Source organism: Suricata suricatta, chromosome 9, assembly GCF_006229205.1.
Source record: "Suricata suricatta isolate VVHF042 chromosome 9, meerkat_22Aug2017_6uvM2_HiC, whole genome shotgun sequence".
Taxonomy (NCBI): domain Eukaryota; kingdom Metazoa; phylum Chordata; class Mammalia; order Carnivora; family Herpestidae; genus Suricata; species Suricata suricatta.
Window position 1 is genome coordinate 88023175 of NC_043708.1, and position 22252 is coordinate 88045426.

At 40.3% G+C, this 22252-nt stretch overlaps 2 protein-coding genes across 2 annotated transcripts in view; both read right to left on the reverse strand.

Annotated features, from left to right (window-relative positions):
* Window positions 1-10240, reverse strand: part of CEP152 (centrosomal protein 152) — an 84478-nt gene extending 74238 nt beyond the window's left edge. The window contains exons 1-2 of the mRNA XM_029952512.1: window positions 10073-10240; window positions 4884-4977 (exon numbers count right to left, since the gene is read on the reverse strand). Of these exons, the coding sequence (XP_029808372.1) occupies window positions 4884-4970 (87 nt within the window). The 5' untranslated portion in view covers window positions 4971-4977; window positions 10073-10240. The remainder of the gene's footprint in view (window positions 1-4883; window positions 4978-10072) is intronic.
* Window positions 10241-18786: 8546 nt separating this feature from the next.
* The window catches only part of SHC4 (SHC adaptor protein 4), a 121041-nt gene continuing 117575 nt past the window's right edge, over window positions 18787-22252 (reverse strand). The window contains exon 12 of the mRNA XM_029951820.1: window positions 18787-21164. Coding sequence (XP_029807680.1) covers window positions 21009-21164 — 156 coding nt within the window. The 3' untranslated portion in view covers window positions 18787-21008. The remainder of the gene's footprint in view (window positions 21165-22252) is intronic.

Genomic DNA, 22252 nt, shown 5'->3' on the forward strand with positions numbered 1-22252 from the left:
TTGAAAAGCAAAACCCTTTGCAATAAGCCACGCAAAATATCCAAACAGCCTATACTTTAGCAGGAATGTAAAACAGAACACATAAACCTTTTGTTAGGGTTTTCAACATAACTCAACAGCCCGTCTTCGGAGGCTCTAATCTTCAATATCCAGGAGAGCATGAATTACTCGCCATGCATCTTCACATCTTCTCCCAGAACAGCAGCAAATGCAACAGCCAACACACATCTGCCTTTGAACAGGTTACCTCACAAGTACACTGAAAAGATTCTGATAGGTTAAAATATGAACTATTAAAGAATGCTTTCACGGACATAACTAAGCAGAATCTTCATTTTAACCTAGGAGCCAAGTTAAAAGCATCCTTGAAAAGGCCCAGGATGGGAAGGAGAAAGGGCAGGGTAACTTGGCAGCCAGAGCTTTAATTTATGACTTATACTACAGGCATAAATTTTTTTTTTAATCCATTCTGTTAGTTAAATAAATTTTACGTTAGTGGGGAAGACTGTGTCTAGATGGCCACGTATCTGAGAAAGAAATACGGCAGCATTTGCTAGACATCATCAGCTGCCCTACAGATGACACGGAACTCCAGGCCCGGAAGGAACGCTGGCGCTCCTCCGGAGCCCTATCTCTCCTTCTAAAGGGGAGCAAAGCAGGCCCAGAGAAGGTACGGGGCATGCCCAGGAAGAGAGTTATGTGCCAGAGCCCGTACCAGAACCTGAATCTCCCCATTCCAACTCCAATTTTCTTCTACATGACACTGTGTTGGTCACTGGAAGACGCTCTGTCTGCCCACTTGGATATGATCAAGCCACAGTCTGCCAGAGTTAGGTTTTTGTTTCCACTGCAACCGTCCCTGAAAAATACCTGGAGGAGAAACATTCAAACACATAATCCAGATAAAGGATGAGAAATTGCTAAAGAAAAACTACCATATGAATGCTCAATTGTTTGCTTCTTTGATTTTCTCAGGTGATGACAAGAAAATTTCCACTAAATAAGGCAAAAAATTTCCACTAAATACGGCAAGGAATTTGTTTACTAAAACGTAAACAAATACCTGCTTCACAACCCCCTCTAGCGGGGACAAAATGTCAAAATGTTTCTATAATTAACATCAAACAAGGCAGTTAGAAAATAGAAGAAAGACTATACGATGGAAACCCTACCTCTTTAAAATATAGATTTCAAAAGGCTCAATCAAGCTTTATTATTCTATTGGAGAAGCACCGAAATAAAAACCAAATGGACTCAAATCAGCATGGCCAGGTGCAAGCTTCTCTCTGCCATCTGCTACTTAAACCACCTACGTTTCTACTCGAGATCATTTTCCAGGCTTCAAATCTATCATTACTAAATGAACTATCATCAGAAAGTATTATCTTGATGGCACAGATTACTAGTACCTTCTGCTCCAAACCACCAGCTCCAAAATAACGTACTTACGTATAGAGAACAAAGCAATCATCACAGAGCTGTTTCTGGGACAGGACAGGTTCACATATAGTCCAGCAAACTGTGAGATCCCAAGTGACACTCTACCGTAAGCTGTGGGGTTACCGATAACTCTGGGGCTTGTAACCACTCCTATCACAACAAAAACAACTCTATGTCTATAATAACCCAAGATGAAATCACAAAGCACACTGACTTCAGTGAAAAGTATTTTGAGAAATCACATTGTTACAATATGAGTTAATAGAACTTTTGAATTCCTGTTCTCTGGGCAAACTTTACTAGTAAAAGTTTGCCTAGGATACTTTGGATGAGGTCCACTTAGTAGCAGGGGGGACAACTACATCCATAATTCTCAAATGGTACGGCAATAAAGTAATGTGCTCCAACAAGTTGTGAGAAATATGAGTGATATAAATATTATAAGAGATCTCCATGGTGTCATCACCCTCACTCATGTGCATCCTAACCTGCTCTGTTTACTGTGTACAAGATGGGAGTTTTGGGTGAAATACTGGGTGAAATTACGGGCTATGTACTTCTCTGCTATGCCTTGGCTCACAGTACCCAAATTGTTACCATTATACTATTTGGACTTAAAGTAATTTAGGAATGATTATAGTGCCTTACTTTTCTGCGAAACTCTTAGAGATTTTTTTTTTAAATATGCATCTAATCAGAGCAATCTGTGGTTTGAGATTCTACTGGTCTAAATGTCCTCTGAATATTGAGTCACTTTACTAAGCTCTTTCCTTTTTTGAAGATTAAATGCACTTTCTCCCCTTGCTCTTCAGTGCAGACCAATGGAGGAAACAGAAATGAAAAAGGGAAGATCATAAACACAGAGCGGCTATTTGGATAGTGCAGAGGAAGCTGACTGTGGCTTATTCACACTTACAGGCCAGTGTGGACAAAATCGCAACTGATCCCAAATCACCAAAATTAAACTCAGCAACTCATCGTTCACACCAAAAGGTCAAAATCAGCATTATTCTACCATTTACAAAGAGAACCTCACAAAGCCTTAGCAGGGAAGACTATGAGGCAGATGTAGCCTGGTTGGCCCTACGTCCTCAGGGGTGCAGACATTCCTCCTGCATAAGTGAATCGAACACCAAGTGATTCACTAAGTAGAGAGAGCAATACACATTAGCCAACTACTAACACTTATAACCCAGCTATCAATCCCAAAGCTAACAACCAGGAGCACAAAAAGACCATTCTTTTCTTTAAACCTCCCAAGGCTGTGGAAAGTTCTGCTATGATAGGGTCAGACAGGCTAAGGAGGTTGAAATGGACTCTGGATATGCAAACAAACTTAGGTTTAATTAGCCAATTTATCATGTCAACGTGCAGTGACTACATACACATAAGCTGAATTTTTATGAACAATTCTGAATTTTGTTGGTGAAAATCTGAAACCCTCTGGCCTGTGATCTTACTTCTTCCCTTACAGCAATTAAAGACAAAAAAGACAAAAAAACCCACTGTTTATTAACATGAAACATAATCATCACGTTAGAGTCAAGGTGGCTATATATTCTTCCACTCTACTCAAAATATTCATTCTTAGGCACTTCACGCATTAGGAGCTCCTTTTTCTCTGAACGTTCCCTATCAAAAAGTGATCCCTATGGCTATTTTCTGTATACCTAGAATCAATTGCCTCTGTAACTAACGTCCCCTTTAAAACTTTCACCACCCAGTACACCCCTAATTAGTTCCCTCTCATACCCTAACCATCCCTCTAATATCTTTTCCAATGAAAACTCACCTACCTGTCAGATTATTTTTTAAATTCTTCCTTAAAGTCTACTATAATAATTACTTAAACTGATCCCCTCAAGAATCCCGGTAGCTAAATTCCAGCGAACTATCCAAAACCATCAGGATCATGGAAACCTCATGCTGTGAGTTCACAAAGGAACAGAAAATCGTCACCCCCACAACCGCTGTGGAAGGACCCTGTCAAAATCCAGAAACCCTGGCCAGGGTCACGGACTCCAGTGCCCTCCGTGACCTGGCACAGAATTGACAAGAGTGAAGCTTGCAAGTCCAAGTGCATAAGCCCATGCAGGCGCAAGAGGATCGTGGCCAGCTGGGAAGGGACAGCCACTGCTCAGATCCAGCCTGCCTGCTGCCTTGTCAGACACAGGCCACATGTGGCCAGGGCTTAGGACGTTTCAAGACAAGCCAGACACTCTGGGTTGTTACATGAAATGTTCCAATCTTAAATATAGATTGAACTTTGAAAAACACTGTGCAGGCAAACAGTACAAAATGTCTATGGACAAAAATGCACTGAGCTGCCAGTTTTCTATCTCTATCCCAACTCTACTGCCAGCTACATGGGCACAACTCACCCTATTCCTGCTAATACTAAGGTCCACAGTAACCATCACAAAGGATTGTTTTATATATTAGAAAATGGATCATATCAAGCATAGTCTCAATAGAAAAGGAGCCTATCATCATAGTCAATCAAGAAATTTGATTCAAACTAAAAACAATCTTATTAAATTGACTTTCCCCATTGCTACTTCTACTACTGCCATGATTTTCTGAACATTAGATGTGTCGGGAATTCTGTTCAATTCATATCTATGGACATAAAATATAATCTCCTTTTACTCCCTTCCCCTTGAGTCTATTCACCATGCAGTATACAGTAGATCATTAAAAAATATCAGCCGATATCACTTCCCTGCTTAAAAATCCCCCACTGACTTACCACTGCTCCTTGAATAAAACAAACATCTTACCATGACATACAATGAGTCGGCTATAGCCCACCTCGTCTTCACCCCTTGGTTACACAATCCCCACACCATAGCCTTCTGTCTGTTCTGCAGATACTTAGGGCTTTACAGAGGAAGAATCTTCTAGGCCAAGGGTGGGTGTCTTGGCCTAGAATATGGCTGCTCCTCCTCCTGAGTCAAGTCTTGGCTCCAACATTTCCTCCTACAAAAGACCTTCCCTCCCCAGTGCCCGACCAGTTGCTTTAAGATCACTCTATTTTGTTTCTGTATCATTTATCAGTGCTAAATTATCACTCCCTCGAATTTCTTACTTGTTTGTTGTCTGTGTGCATGAGGATAGAAGCTACTTGAAGCAAAGAACCTTGTTGGACTTGTTCAAGGCAATGTTCCAAGCAACTAGAAACTAGATGTCTGCCTCCAAAGCCAACCAGTACCTCCTCAATGAAAAGATCTTCAAGAATCTAACCATTTACTGTGTTTTAGTCCTATCTCAGAAAAGGAAGCATTCCACCCAACCATCTTTTAAAAGCTCCAATACTCATCAGGTTTCCAGGCAGTGATAAAAAAAAATTTATAAATTCCTTCAAGATGATACAAGATGATATAATTCTGATCAGGAAAGAAAAGCGGTTACGGTTGGGTTAGTGGTTTTTCTGAATAACTTACCTCTTTCTCCCTTTCATAGTCTTCTTTGTCATATTCTTCATCTTCATTTTGTGTCTGCAGTGACATGCTGCCAAAATCTAACGACATGGTCTTCCTGTAGAAAGAGAGACGTTTGGTTTCCAAATACTCCATAAAATCTCCTAGGCCAAACTATACAAGACATGCAACACACAAAGAAGACAACAGCAGCCAGGGAAACGATACATGTAACTCATGCATGACAAATGGTTTGTGTTCCAAATATAAAGACTATGCTTACAAATTAATTGTGACTCACAGAAAATAGCTGCATGGCAGTAATTCAGAGAAAAGAAAAAAATGCAAAAAGCTAATAAACCTGTGACTAGACATTTGTTGTGGCCTGGAAAGAATAATTTAAGACAGCAAGATTTCTGTTCACCTACACAAAACAAACTAATAAACTAGAAATATGCCAAAACAAAAATGGTAAGAATGTGCTCAGAGCGACTGATTTGATTTATTAAATGTGGCAAAGGTAGTATCCTCCACAATTTGTTTTGTCCTTTGAATATCACGAATCCAAAGGTCATGTTTTGCAGAGAGAGAGCCACTGAATTCTGAGTTAACGATTGCCACCCAAAAGCCATCTGCAACCTGGTAACTCCATATAGCACCCCACCAAAATATAAGCGTTAAATGTCTTGCTCTTTAGCTTGGTAAAATCGGGTTCTAGCAAAAATGACTCAGGAAAAACAGAAGTGAAGACTGTGACGCCATACCACTGCAGAGTGCCCGTTCCAAAGCACCAGCGAAAGTTCTCTGGAGAACGGTCACTGCTGTGGCAGCAGGAGCTGGGTTTTCAACATGTGCCGTCAAAAGCATGCCGATGATTTGAATTATGCTGAGGAATCGACACTGCCCGGAGACTACGCAGAATTTCAAAGCTCCAAAAGACCCTGATGAGAGGGTAGGCAGGTATCATCAATTACCCAACCTACTGCTGCCTGCCGTCCACTCCAGTCTTCGGCACGCCAGGGACTTGCACTTTGATGTGAGCCTGAGCCACAGCTCATTCACTTTCGGGCTCTAATATGTCATTAAGTTGCAAGTGAAGTAAGAACCAGAGGCCCAGGGATCCGAATACATTTCACCGTAAAGAACGCGGCTCCTTCATGTTAACAGCTGAGAACTGTGATCACAAACCTTTATGTGAGCCAACTGCTGTATAAGCAAAAGATATTCCACTTCATCAGCCCTGACGCACCTTTGATGGTAGGACACAAGCCCATTTATACCACTAAGAAAAATATATGGCCAATTAAATTATGACACCTCATTAATTTTAAACTGCAGCCTGACTTTGTAGATATTAAAATTCAAAAAGAAAATCTGCACCTTAGAATAGATGAAATATGGTGTTACAGACTACCACAGATAGGAATTTTAATGCTGAAAATCCCCATACATGGAGTTTTTGCTTTTCAAGGACTGAAGTGCGTTTCTTGTCCAAACTCTAATTTGCAGTCCACTGCCTTTATCCCTCCCTCTCTGGTCCCTACAACCAGCCTACTCCTTTCAATTCTTATCAACTAAAACTCCTTACATCGACACAAACCCTCCCAGCTTTTGCTTCCAGACCTGCCCCTTTCTGTTCCTGTGCCAGAGTTAGAAGGACAGGACATGTGTTTTCACTGAGAGGGAAAATACATAAGCTTAGGGAATCTAAACCTCTCTCCACCCAGAAGCTACAAGAACCTGCTTGTGCACCTACATAAGGTGGAGATCTAAATGTAAAGAGCCTATAATACAGCTGAAATAGTGAGGGAAAAACGCTCATACAAGCTCATGTCTCTAGGGTTTTTTGACTACCACAAGTGATCATCAGGTCTACAGAATCAACAAAAAATGAAAATAGCCCATTTAAATCCGGGTTCCTTAAAAGAAATTAGATTAAGTCGGACCTTAAAAATCTCCCTGAATTCTCCAGGCAGAAATCTTTCCTGGGGCATCTGGGTGGCTTAGTCAGATAAGCGTCTGACTTCAGCTCAGGTCATGATCCCACCCACAGTCCATGAGTTCAAGCCTCGCATCAGGCTCTGTGCTAACAGCTCAGAGCCTGGAGCCTGCTTCAGATTCTGTCTCCCTCTCTCTGCCCTCCCCTGCTTGTGCTCTGTTTCTCTCTCTCTCTCTCTCTCTCTCTCAAAAATAAATAAACATTTAAAAAAAAAAGAAACAATCTTTCCTGCTTCTGATATTTATAGTACTGTCTACTTCTTCCTATATTTTATAGTTAAAGCCAGAATATGGATTTGGGTTAATTTCTCCTGTATTAGGAAAAAGAAAGGAGATTTTTTTCAATCCTTCCCTAACACGTCATCAATTCCTATTGAATATTAAAAAGAACATTCAGATTTACAACAGCTTATTATTAAATAGAGCTATTTTTGGGTGCCTGGGTGGCTCAGTCGGTTAAGCATCTGACTTCGGCTCAGCTCACGATCTCACAGTTCCGTGAGTTCGAGCCCCGCGTCAGGCTCTGTGCTGACAGCTCAGAGCCTGGAGCCTGCTTCGGATTCTGTGTCTCCCCTTCTCTCTGACCTTCCCCTGCTCATGCTGTCTCTCTCTCTCAAAAATAAAATAAAAACAATAAAATTTAAAAAAATAAATAAATAGAGCTATTTAAAGAAGGAGCTACTTTTCCCCAGAGAATAGTGAATTCTGCCAACTATTTTCATTTTTAGGTGAAAAGAATGTAAAAGACCAAAGTATATCTTTTCTGAATGGCTTTTTAATCCAAACCAAGCCATTAAAGAAATCTGAAAATATCTGAAAGGACCAAATCTCTTTAGACAGAGGAAGTAAAGATACAAATAAGTTTTTCTTCTCAAAAGTGCAAACCACTGGAAACCTTAAGAAACGATTTTAGGCATAAAGGGAAATCTGATAAACTTACTGTGGACAGATAAATAAATTAATAGTATTTTAACTAAAATTTAAAATAAAAGCTAATGTTTTCCTCAACTTATTAATCACTGCAAATTACCACGGCTATCAGAAAATACTGTTATCTGAATACTGTAATATTCACAACAATAAGAGACTGTCTCAGAAGAAAAAAATAGTAAGACAGTAAACCCAAAAGCCATTAAGGAAAAACTTGACAGAAACTTAACCACAAAAAATGAAATCTTTTATACAGCAAAAGACATCATTAATATGTCAAATATTATGTATGAAAAAATATACTAATAAAGTCAGAAGATAATGTATAATATGAAAAATATTTGCAAAACACATGACTAAGTCCCAATTTACAACTCTCAGAAAAACACAACCCAATTTAAAATGGGCAACTGACAAAACAATTCATTTTTTAATGAAAATACTCATTAACTTGAAAAGATGTGTAAGCTCATGCAGAATTCATAGTGTCATTTAAACAATGAAATGATTTTCAACCACTAAATTGAAAAAAAAAGTTAGTAACACCTAGTGGTGGCTATTTTGTAGGAAACAGGTATCCTCATGACTGGTAAAAAGTATGAACTGCAAAAACCATCTTGAAAACTACCATATTAATCTGTTGAAAACACTCGCCCTAGTAAAAGTATGAATAAATTTGGCAATATTATACTGCTATTGGAAATAATGAAACATTTCAAGATGCAGAGTAAGTGCATTGTATGCTTTTTTTTTTTAACAGCAAACTAGTTAATACTTTCTTCCCAGATAGATCACTTTTTCTGAACCTATTAACAAGCCTACGTGACTATGTTCTGTCTTTTTCTTTTTTTTAAACACTCAGCTCAGAAGAGCTCGGTCTCAGTACTCCTTCTGTTGTCCCTGGTTGTTTTCTTTGCCCTCCTTGCAGTGAGAAGGAAAACCAATGAATGTTTAGTTGGACAAAATACTAAAAACCAAAAGCACTTGTTTTTTCTCATCCAAAAAACCTCTAAGCTCTCTGAAGGCAGAATTAAAATGCATGTCCCCCAGGTTTTGCACATAGTAGGCACACAATGAATATTTGTTGAGTGAATGATACAGTCATGTGGCCCTATAAGATTCATTATTTCAATAAAATTTTACTCAACACCTACTGTTGAGTTTATATCCTAGATGTATCTAAGGCGTAATGCCAGCCATGGGGAGTTTTACAGTCCCTTAGAGAAACAATGATAAAAATCAATAGTTACAATGATACATAGTAATAAGTTCTATAATAGAGGAGCCTATAAAGCACAAAGTAAGAAGAAAGGAAGGCTGAGAGAAATTTCACAGACAGAAACAACTTTAGATTACAAAGAACACAATACCCCTGTTAGCGGTTAAGAATAAGAGCACTCATGCAGACAACCTGGGCTCAATTCTGGCTCTCTATCAGCTGTGCAAACCTGAGCACTCGGCTCCCATTTTTTTATTAATAACATGGGGGTAAAAACAGTACCTACCTCAAAGATTATGAATATTCACAAGATAATGAACAAGAGGTGCTTAGCACTATGGACCAATCAATACATTTTAGTTTTGTTGTTACAACATTATTGCCCATGAACAGGAGTCTGCAGTTACCAAAGAGGGCAAACAAAGACCATTCAGTACACCTGAGAAAGGTAAATGTGCAGCCTTTGGGAAACCTTACCAAATAATGTAACCTCTTCTGGGATGAGGATGCCCTCCCACTCCTGGTCCCACATGCATTAGTCACTCTTTTGCACTTTCAGACTCTTCTACTTTTCTTATGGCTTCAATTTCAGCCCTTCACTTCATTGAGTGTATTTAGGTATCTAGGAAGTGCATATAAATTGCCAAGCGTGGCGAATGGGGTAGTGAAATTCAGTTTAAATCGGACTTAAGTTCCTGCGTATAAGATAGGAAAAGTTAAGTGCCACAAAGGGAGTTTATAAATGCCCTTGGAAATTCTGCTTACGTGCCAGAGCTTCCTTTCAAGAATGAAAATAGCCAGAACACACTAGCCTGTTTTAGACTTGCAAAAGCAAGCTTAAGAGGCCTCGTCATTTACTCAACAACTAACTCGCCAAGCACTGTTCAAGATGACAAAATTTAACAGGACTTGGTGGAGGAAAAGAGAATCGACATTTAAACAAATGATGGCAATAATCTGTGATCAGTGCTAATGACAGGAGCTTGGACAAGTCGATTCAGGGTGCCTGAAGAATGCAGCCAAGTTCACCCACAGGCTGAAGGACGCAAGAAATCAGTGGCCTTACCGAGGAACTCCGTGTGGCGTCAATTACAGCACAATAGGTACGGCGGGGGCGAGGCTGCGGAGTGCCGGCACAGGCGGCCTCGGGGCTGCGGACTGCGGCGGGCCTGGGGTGCCAGCGTCACATGCACTTGGTCAATACACGCGTACAGAGCGCCCACTGTGAGCCAGGCACGACGCCAGGGTGACACAGCGGGGGTGCCCAGGGGAGGGTCTCAGCGTTGCCCCAACAGCCTGGAGGACGGAAGGAGGGCTTTCCACACGTCACTCATTCGTAGGACCTCGGGGTCTCGAGGACTCTTCAAAGACAAAGCCTGAGTCCCGCAACCCGCGGACAGTCCACCACCACCTGATTTGAGGAGGGGGCGGGTCAGCTCTCGGGAAGCCTCAGCCAGAATCCTGAGGACCCCGGACCGCCTCCAACCCCAGCTCCAAGCCCAGCTGAGAAGCGAAACTCACCGGAGGCCACGGATGCTATCAACACGGGGGAACCCTAGCCCCCGCCAAAGACCGACTTCTAACAAACCCCCTTACCCGGGATCTAATCGGCTAGCTCCTTCCTCGTCACAACCGAACCAGAAGTGCTGAGGCCATTGATGAGCAGCCGCGTCCTTCAATCGCCGGCTAGAAGCGGACCTGATGGGCGGGGCCATGCAGGCCCCGGGCCGGGAGCAGAGGCGGAAGTCTCCGCCTTTATCAAGCTTGGTTGAAAAGTCCACCTGCAGTTGCAAATGTATGACTGTTTGAAAGCGGGCGCCAGACGTGGCGGGAAACTCCTCCTGTGTTCCCATTGGTGGATTAGTAAGCCAATTACGAAAGAGTTGACTCTGGAGGGGGCGGGCTTATGGTTGCTTAAAGATGCCCAGGCGCCTGGTCTCTAGACCTTTGGCGAGGAAGAACCGCATCTAGTCCCGGCCGGTTGTCCCTTCCTTCACCACCACCACCTGCCCCACCCCTCATCTTGCTCTTTCAATTCCTAAGCCTCAGTTCTCGGCTGCAGCATACAGAATCCCTCACTTTCTCCACCCAACCCTTATCTTAAAGGTTTTTGCTCTTCCCCTTTTCTAAGATATCTGCTTCCCCATCCCCCAAACAGGCTTAGATGTAGTTTTACTTAGTCGTCTTGCTTACTGGGTCCTATCTTGTTTGAATTTGTGTTTCTTTCATTACTGATGAGATAGCACATTTTCCCATGTGTTTATTCACTACTTGAATTTCCTCAAGTGTGAATGCTCTTGTTACTTAGGTATACGGTAACCTGTTCTTTAAGACAGTGCTGCCCAGTGTGCACTAAAGCCCATTCTGTGTCTCCTTTTCATGGTAAAGGATTCCAGTGAATATCGAGGAGTTGGTAGCAGTAGGTTCACATATCTTTTTAACCCTTCCCCATACATATGAGAAAACCTTTTCTGTTATGGAGTAAAATGGTTGCTTAAGACTCTTCATAATCTGACTAGTTTTCTTCTGCTACCTAACTATCCCACGCGGTGATGCCTACACTGACCTCTGTAACCTCATCAACTAGCCCAAGGTTATGCCATGTAATAGGTACTCACTCATCCATAGCAATAAGTGAGTGAATTTACTGGCTGAGCTGCCTATGGTTCCCAGAATGCTTTTGTTTTGTTCAAGCTCTTTCTTTCACCTGTACTGCCCTATCTTACTTACCTACTGAGTCTTCAAGATAGATGAGCTCCTCCTCTGAAGACCTTTGTGACACACTTCCTCCCTTGTCAGAAACGTCCCTCCCACATCTGTACACGGTATAGGTATCTTATGGTTCTTCTCTTCTACAATTAGTCATGTGTCTGATTTACTCATGTTAGTATCTTGAGGTACTCACATTGCTCCTTGGACATCAAGCATGCTGCATCGTTCCTGGTGGGCGTTCAAAGTTGTTAAATGAGCAAATAAATGAATGAACAAATAAATGAAGGCTTCCATGCCAGTAAATGTGACTAAAAGGCATTCAAGTAAATGACAGTTGTTGAAACCTGAGCCAAGGTATCTGTTAGAGGAACTAGGCTTGGATTAAGAGGGAATGCAACAGCAAGGATGCTAAGTGATCCTTGCCCACAAACATAGAGATGAACACATAAAAGATATAAGGGGGGGGGGGCAAGGCACATGAGGAGACGATGTTTATCATTGCTTACACAGTGGTTTAGAATTTTGTAAGTTCTTTCACCAACACTAGCTCATGTAGTCCTCACAACAAAACTGTGAGGGGCTAGGACAGGTAGAAACTGACAAAAAAAAAAAAAAAGTGCCTTGTCCAAAGCTATACAGCTAATGAGAGAGGAAGTATTTGAATACATCTCCTTTATCTCCAAATCCAGAGCTATTTGGATTTAATACTATATTAAATGTGAGATTTAAGTATGTATGTCATACAAAACATGCATAGTGTAAATCAGAGCCCCTTGCCTCTAAAAATGGAGTTGGGTAGAGTTGTAGGTATAATCAATGAAATTTTCTTGACTGCCTATCTTGTGTAGTTCCTGGCCTAGATGCTTGAATATGAAGTGTGAGGCAGATAATCATACTCTTTAGCAGTGCAAGATGCTTATACAAGAAGGCAAATAATATAAACACACACACACACACACACACCACAAAAAATAGTTTACTATATGCAATATAAGAATGGGTGATGATTCTGGGGAAAAAATGAGCATCTAAGAAAGGATTGATCAGACATAGTTCTTGGAAGAAGAGGAAAAGAGAGTCAACAGGAAGGCTGTTAGCATGAGTGATTGCAAGGTGAAACCAGACCACCAAAAGTAAAGGATTCTTATATTTAGAGGTATGAGTTGAGAAGTATGCTGGAAAGGAGCAGCCAGTAGCAGAGCTTGATGCCTGAAGAAAAGGAAAAGTCATGCTATAAAAGTAAGATATGGTGTACACAAGGAATGAACTTGACATGCCCAGAGAAATACAAGCAGACAAAATCATTCTGGGGCAATAAAATAAATATTGGGAAAGAGGGAAAAACTGCCAAAGACCTTGAGTGCTAGACAGGATATTACTTCTGGAATGTTGGGTCAATATTTATCTTGCTTTTTTTAAAGACGCACCTGTGAGTTGGGAGGGATGCCACCGCTACCAGACTTGTTTATGTTTCTAGGGGAAATGTCATGTTGTTGATGAGATGTGGTTCTTCCCATTCAGAACATACATAAAGGTGGAGCTAAACCATCATGCCTCCTTTTTCCTACCTTCTGTTTGGTGTCAAAGCTATCAGGTCAAAGCAAAGCCATTATGAAATAAAGAGTGCTATCCTTAAAAGAGCACTGAACTTAAAAATTATCCAAGTTCATATTACAGCTCTCTCACCCACTAGCTTTTATCTGTAATTTTTTAATCCCTGAGCCTCAAAGTTCTTATTTAAACATAGGAATAATATCTACTTTGCAGTATTGTAAAAAGGATGAAATGAGATTGCGTGAAAGAACTTCTAAAATGTAGGAACGCTATTTAACTGAATGCTATTTAGTTGAAGTAGATCAGAACATCACTTGTAGTATATTCAATATTTTTTGAGCATTCACTTTGCAATAAGCACTATTCTAGGGAATCATTTAATACTGACACATGGATCAAAATGCCTGCCATAATTAAGCCCCTAATCACCAAATCTACTCCTGCCCACAGCCACCAAAACTTTACTACCATTACTTTTCCACCACCTCAAGACCTGGCCATACCTGACTGGCTCAAAGGTGAACACCAGACCCAAGCTGGGCCACTCATATTCCCTTCCTAAGTTACTAAAATAAAACATAATGAGACTGAGTCAGATGGTAAACATACAGAAGAGAAGCAGATTTTTATTACAGTGGTCTATATTTTATGGGAAATATACCACTTCCATTTATGGAAGTATATGTATATGGTGGAGCCTAGACTGAAGACCATGAACTTCTGTCACTCAAAGTCATAGATCTGTCTGGTTCTCACACTTTGTGACTGCAAACAGTTCAGCTTTCCTTGGGTCCTGTGATAATCCGAACCTTAAAACACCCTTTAACTTGAGCTGACTTGGGTCATTTCCCTAACTAGTTAGTGTCCCCCACCCAAATTTAATGCCCACCCAGAACTCAGAATGTGACTTTATTTGGAAATAGGATCTTTGCAAATGTAATTAGTTGATATAGAAAGGATGGGCCCTAAATCTAAGACTGATGTCCTTAAAAGAAGAGGAAACTGAAACTAACATAAATTGTGTTTCAATTGTATACACACACACACACACACACACACACACACACATATATTACTGTAGTACAGAGTTCACTTTTAAAATTTGTAATTTCCTCAAAAAAAAAAAAGAAACAAACAAAAAAGAAGAGGTAAAGACGCAGAAAGACACACCAGGAGAAGACAGCCATGCAAAGATGGAGGCAGAAAGGATTATGTTGCCATAAGCCAGTGAAAACACCCAGGTCCACTAGAAGCTGACAAGAGATTCTTCCCCCAGAACCTTCAGAAGGAACATGGCGCTGCCAACACCTTGATTTCAGACTTTTAGTCTTCAGTACTGTGAGAATAAATTTCCACTGGTTTAAGCCACTTCGTTTGTGGTACTTTGTTGCAGTAGTCCCAGGAAGTTAATGGAGATGGGTTTTTATTCCTTGCAACCAAACATTTATGACTAAGATGCATTTGTGACAACAGATCATATTTGAAAAGTCTAAACCAGTGATTCTCCAAGTATTATCCACAGCCCCCTGGTGGACCTCAAGGATCTTCCTGATGGTTCATAAATGTTACAAACCACATTATTGTTTCTTCAGTTCTCATGAGAAAATAACTTGCAACTTTATAGGCTTTTATTTTTATATACAACTGAAGTTTACCTACTAGGAATCTACCAAGTAAGATAATGAGGAGTTACTAATGTTTAGAATTTGTTAAAAGTATTAACATTATTTAGGCTCACCAAGAATGGTTTTTCATCACTTCTGTGTGCAACATTGTAAAACTCCTGCTTGTCCATACTTGCATGTAACTGAAATACTCACTTTTAGGAGAAAAGCATAAATATTAGTGTCATTCTCAGGCAATTGTGGTTATTAAAAGCTATTATTCTGCATCTTAATTATGAACTATCTTTGCTTGGCTTAATATCAGTTAAGTTTGTTGTAAGCTGTTGGGTTAACTCAACTGTGTATAGTGTTAACTACTTTAATACATGAATTTCCACTTTTCCTATAATGGCTTTAAAATAATATCCAACTTCAGGTTCAGTTTTTGTCATTAGTCATCTATTACTGAAGTCATCAATTTATAATTCCTCTTAAGTTTGCTTTTACTCTATGGAAATGTGTTAGCTATAAATTTGTTCCATTTAAATAACTGACAACATAGTATCAAAGCAAGTGATAAAATTACTCATTTTTTGAAAAATCCATAGGGCAGTATTTTGCGAGATAAAATCCTGTGAATATTTCTCCCTTAAGAGTAAATAAATAAACAATTCTTACTGTTCCTCTTCAGTTCTTTGTTGTCATTAAGTTAGTTTTTCACTACCAAAAGACAAAACAAAAAACAAAAAAATGAGGTTTGAGGGATAAAAGTTATTTGGGACAATAGGTCTTCTGCCCCTTTTATGGTCTTTGGCCAAAAGTATGAGAGCCAATTGCCTGGACTTAATGTTTAGAATTCACACCAACGTTTTGAATCAGAAAACCTATCAGAAGAAGTGACAGTGATCATTTGATAAAGCTCTAAGGCAGCAAAAACTATTCAAATGTGAAATGCAGATCCCCCCCACCCCCGCCCGGATGCCATACTAATTCTGTTACTTGAAACAGTCAGTAGGTTGAAAAGGAAAGAGGTACCAAAACAAGATCATAAAATAGGTGTGTATTTGAAATGCTTACATAACATGTTCAATGCAGATTAACAAAATACATGATGATACCATTCATAAGAAAATGACAGGGTTTCTTTTTTTTAATTTTAATGTTTATTCACTTTTGAGAGAGAGAGAAAGTGAGTAAGAGAGAGAGAGAGAGTGTGTGTGTGGTTGGGGTAGAAAGGAGACACAGAATCCGTCAGCACAGAGCCCGACACGGGGCTCGAACTCATGAACTATGAGATCACGATCTGAACCAAAGTCTGGTGCTTAACCAACTGAGCTACCCAGGCGCCCTGAAAATTATAGGATTTCTTAAAAATGTTCATGTGTTTGAACACTTAGTATATAGTCCAGTTATGGGGCACATGTTTAAAGTTATTTGATGTTCTTCTGCCTTGGGTTAGGCTGCCAAAAGTGAAGCCTGGTATGGAAATTTGAGTGCATAGTTAGGATTTATTAAGGAAGGGCTTTCCAGAGGGAATGAAGAGGCAGGACAGGAAAGGGAAAGCCAAGCAGGCACGTGCTTTGAGGAGATGTGCCAGCCAGTCTGACCGCACGGGGAGCTCTGGAGTTTAATCGGGATGGGCCGCGAGGGCTTGGCTTTCCCACTCATGCACCAGTGATCATGGCAGGCAGTGGGAGAAGGAAATTCACAGGCATCTCTGGCTCCCGGTGACTCAGAGCAGCCCCCCTTACCTGAGGCTGTCCTCAGAAACAAAAGTCAGTCACTCTGCAGGCATTTAGGAGCAAACACACAGAAGCCAGCAGAGGGGCACACAGAAATGATTCCAGGGATCTGAGAGGGTCTGGGCAGACCCGGCAAGGTCTCGCATGACATCTGTGCTTGCCATCCTTTGATCGTGTCAGCGTATCTCCAGAGATGGTATCACACGTGTTTGAGGCCCTTCATGAAGGTGGCTTCATGCAGTTCACCAGACGACCCCCCCTCCCCGGTCCTGGCATGATAGGACCAGGATAATCAAGATGATCCTACCACTATATTCAGTAAAAGTGCCAATGGTGAAAGTAGCTTTACTCCCAAATATTCTTTAAATTTAATTTTTTATTTTGGAAAAATTGAAGGTTCACATGCAGTTGTAAGAAACAATACAGGGAGATCTCCTTTAAGCTTTATCTAGTTTCCACCAATAATAACATCTTTGCCAAAACCATAGTACAGTATCACAACCACAATGTCCACATTGCCAAAAATCAAAACAGTTACATCACATGAGGATTCCTCCTGTTGCCCTTTTGTAACTGTACCCACTTTCCTCCCTCCTGCTTGCTCCCTCCTTAACACCCGATCTGTTTTCTAGTTCCATAGTTTTATCATTTCAAGAATGTTACATAAATATGATCCTTACCTATAGTAAGGACTATAGTATTGTAACCTTTTGGGGATTAGCTTTTTTGCTCTGCATATTCTCTGGAGATTCAGCCCAGTTATATGCATCAGTAGGTCATTCCTGTTGCTGAGGAGTGTTCCGCGGTATGTCTGTACCACAATTTGTTTATCCATTTACCTTGAAGGACTATCTGGGATTTTGCCAGTTTTAGGTCATTACAAACAAAGCTACTATAAACATTTCTGTCCAAGTTTTTGTATAAACCTAAGTTTTCATTTCTCTGTGATCCAAGCCCAGCGATAGAATTACTGGCTTGAGTGTTAGCTGCACGTTTAGTTTCTTAAATAAACTACCAAACTGCTTTCCAGAGTGGCTCTACTATTTTACATTTTCCCCAGGAGTGGATGTGTGACTTTCTCCTCAACGAGCCAGCATTTGGTATTGCCAATATTTTTCACTTATCCATTCATATATTTTGCATTTTCTTTGTATTTTAATTTGCATTTCCATACTGGTTGATGATTTTTAAGTTTACTTATTTGAGAGAGAGGGAGTGTGAGTGTGTGTGCGCGCAAGCGGGGGACAGAGAGAAAGGGAGAGAGAATTCCAAGCAAGCTCCTCCGTGCTGTCAGCGCAGAGCCTGACACAGAACTTGATCTCATGAACTATGAGATCATGACCCAACTGGGTAATGATTCTGAACACATTTCATGTGCTTGCTTGCCATCTGTATATCTTTGGGAAATTGTCTGTTTGTGTTTTTTGTCCACTTTCTAATTAGGTTTTTTTTATTTACTGTTGAGTCATGAAGGCTTTTAAAAAATATTTCCTAGATACTAGCCTTCTGTCAGATAAGTCGTTTGCAAATATTTTTCCCCGTCTATAGCTTGCTCTTCATGGAGTCTTTCACAGAATAAAAATGTATTCTTTTGATTAAATACAATGTACTAATTTTTCCTTTAATGGACAATATCAAGTCTAAAAACTCCTTGCCTATATCCTAAAGATTTTCTCCTGTGCCTTTCTTTCCTAAAAGTCTCATAGTTTTACATTTTATGTTTAAACCCATAATCCATTTGAGTTCATGTTTATGTGAAGTGTGAGGTTTGTTCTCTTGTCTACAGATGTCCAATTACTTCAGTACCATTTGTTGAAAGGGCTGTCCTTCTTCCGTTAAGTTTACTGTCCCCAGCCTCCTCCCAGTGGGGTCACCAGGGCTGTGGGACACCATCCACTGGCGGCCACACGTCCTGAAAAGCGGCCCTTCCACAGCTCTCTCTGCAGATCCTGTTACCACGCTCCCCACTTACCCAGCCACTGGCCCCAGGGCGCCTCATCATCCCTTGTGGTTTCCCCACATGCTGCTCATACCTTTGTAAATAGTCCCTTTATTAAACTCTCCTCGAATTACCCAATTTAAGTGAGCCATCTGTTTCTGGTCAGGATCAGGATCCTGCAAGTGATAAGTTTTCCAAATCCCAAATATCAGACATAAATACTGTCAACTGTCACAAAGAAATAATCATTTATTCTTTTTGAAAAGTTGTTTACAGGTATTTATCGGCAAATGGATTTCCACTTTAAAAGAGATGAAGATAAATGTGTATCATTAAAATAGCATGCAATCAAACATGTCTTCTGCGGTTTCATTCTGGTTTAACTGGGTCCGTGGTACTCGGTAAGTGTGGTGTTTGCTTATCTAACTACTGTAACATTACGGTCAAATTTCCCACGTCCTGGTGCCTCAGGTACCCGTGCCCATGTACTGCTCACATCATTTACATGCTTTGCATCTATTTGTATCAGGAACCTTTTCTTCCGACCCAGACTAACACTCTTTTCAAACAGACTGAGACCACAACCCTTCCGGTTTCTGAAAGGTGACTAGATCCACCCATAAATTGCTATGATCTACACTCATGCTGACCCCCCTTTGTGAGGGTGGATAATCAAGAACAAGGTATATGTAAAACTGATGAAAGAGACATTGTTTTCTAGTTGTATAAAAGGAAACAAGCCTACCTAAACAATCAGTGGCAGTATAAGTAGAATAAAATCAACGTTTACAGAAAAAATATTAGAGTTCAGTGCTCTTGATTTCTGATGATTTCTACCCAAAAAAAATTTTCTCATATTTTATTTAAAACTTAGCAAATATATCACAATTACAAAGGTTAAGTTGTATCTACAGAGCCAAAATGAAGTGGGGTTAAGGCAACTGTCCAGATTACTCAGGATAAAAACGGCATCCCAAAGTAATGGCCAAACCATTCTATGCAAAGATGATTAAAAGACTGACGCAGTTTTCCGCTAGTCCAGACAACCAAATCCACTTCTACCGTCACCCGAATAGCACTCCAAAGGTTCAATGTCTTTGACTAAAAGGCTTGGGGTCTCCTCTACCTAAATGTTGCTTTCAATTGTGCCATTTGTTCTGGGCGTATAGATGTAAGCTAAAGGAAAAGCTCAAGTTTTCACCTGAGTTATACAAACTGATTATCAACTCTGACCCATAATAAATGGAAAATTTGCTTTTTATAAACTCAAATTATGTTAGAGCTGAGATAAATCTCTATATCCACCTAGCCCAATTCCCTTACTTCACAGACAAGAAAACAGGAGTCCGGACAGGTTCAGCAGCTCGCTCACGGTCACACTGAGAAAACCGTCCAGCACTTTTCTCTATAAAACACTTAATTACACCATCAGTTTACCAGTGTATCTTCATGTGCAGACCCTTCCAACTGTTCAATGTATTTTCTCCATTCTGTATTTTTTCTGATCATATCTAGAAAAGATGCTAAGGATACGTATAGATTCAGTCATAGCCCATCAAGAGGATATTCCTTCATACTTTCAAATAGAGTCAATATGTTAACAAGAATGAAACCAATTGGGATATTGAATATAAAGAACACTGGTTTGTCTGCTGCGTTTTAAATCCATGCCCTCATGAGCTTCCTTTGTGGGAGGCAGAGAAGGAAAGAGGAGAAATACAATGAAATCAGACATGACTGATAGATTTGGGTTCTCCAGTTTGCTCTATGATGCTTCCAAACACTGAGAAATACTAGGACAAAGAATTTAGGCCCCAGCCCTTAGCTAGTAAATGGGACAGGCCAATGAAACAGACCAACGCTTTCAGTGGCTTTTGACTTGATTCCACTGACATAGACACCATCCAAATTCAGTGTCAAATTTATTTTACCATTGTAGTGAAAGTGCTACTAAACAGAAACTGTGATAAAGTCAATAACTATCAAGCAAATTGCTTCTCATTTTTGTAACAAGGAAAAACTTTTTTTGGCAAATAGTTCTATAGTTATAGTATATGAAGACACTTAGAACTGACCTCCCCAATATGAAAATGTCCCCTAATTATCAAGTTGAAAGGCACATACCACTGCCCCAGCAGTTCATCCAAGGAGTCTCTAGCATGGGAAATTTTAATTGTGCTTTTAGCTTGCTATCGATGCAATATGGCCTTAAAAAGTGACATCCGTGCATATTCCTTTTCAGATGGACCAATCCTCTTCCCCCTTTCACTTTCTGAAGATCAATCTGTGTTAGTTCTTTGTCATATAAAGGACATAGTCAACGATGCTCTTAAGAAAATGTACTTCACAGTTTGTGCTCTATTTTATCTACCAACCAAGTTTGGATTATCTTTGTAATCTAACACAAAATGAACTTTCTTGAAATATCAGTGTGATGGCACTTCCATATTGTCATTTGTTGGACTGCAAAAGTCCTGGATTATTATCTTTTCTCACTGGCTGTTTAAGGCTTACTTCACTTCCAGAAGAGATGATTGGCAAACTATTATCCATATGGTATCTGATGAGGTGGCCAACATTATCAAACACGTGATCCTTGGTCCTCACCTTGAAAAGAAAGCACAAAGTATTTCGGTTAAATGATAACAGTTCCCCTAAAAGATGTAGACAATCAGGAGGAAAAAGAGACATATCCCAGAATGAGATATTTGGCTGAATGGAAAAAAGAAAAAAAGAAAGCAAAGGTATTTTCAACTCTATATCCCTTAGTAACCAATTTTCTTATTCCTCATTACCTTTTTAAAGCAATTTTCTGTCCCAGTTAGAAAAATGGTAAACACCTGTCACACAGTTCAAATTTACAACAAACCTGTTTGCCATGTTACTGTTTGATATATTCTATCATGTCACCACTCCTATTAATATTTAACCATATACACAAGCATGAATCCCAGGATTACAATTTAACCCAGCAAGCAGGCTGCTTCCAAAGTATCTTGTGTGTGTAGGAAGCAGGCCATTCTGGAGAAGTCCTGCCTCTCTGTGAAGGCTGAACACAAACCCTGTCTCCTTGAAGAAGCCTCCTCAGACCTTTCTAATAAGCAGTCATGTCTCCTTCCTGCATTCTTCATGGTAGCTGATTCATAAATATTTGCTACATGGAACTTCTCATCTGCAGGCCAGAGCAACTCAGTTTCCCAATGCCTGCCTTCTCCTGAGGACCTTCCTCCCCAATATTACTGCGTCCTCACCCTGTGCATGGGCAGAAGATATAACTCCCCATCATGCTCCTTGGGCCATAATATAGTCCTGTTTGGATGGGGGCTGGGAACTGCCAAGGGGTGGGAAAGCATGAGGTCAGAGAACACTTTGTTATAGGATTCTGCTACCTCTCTACAATGGATTTTTTTTTCTGTTTAGATATTGATTTTCATTCAGCATATTAAAAAAATACACACCTATTGGAATAATTGACCTCATTGTAATATGACTATAAATTAGATAATGGTAATGTATCAGTGTTTAAATTTCTGAATTTTAGGGCAACTGAGTGGCTCAGTTGGTTGAGCGTCCAGCTTTGGCTCAGATCATGATATCATAGTTTGTGGGTTTGAGCCCCGTGTCAGGCTCTGTGCTGACAGCTAGTCAGAGCCTGGAGCCTGCTTCGAATTCTGTACCACCCTCTCTCTCTGACC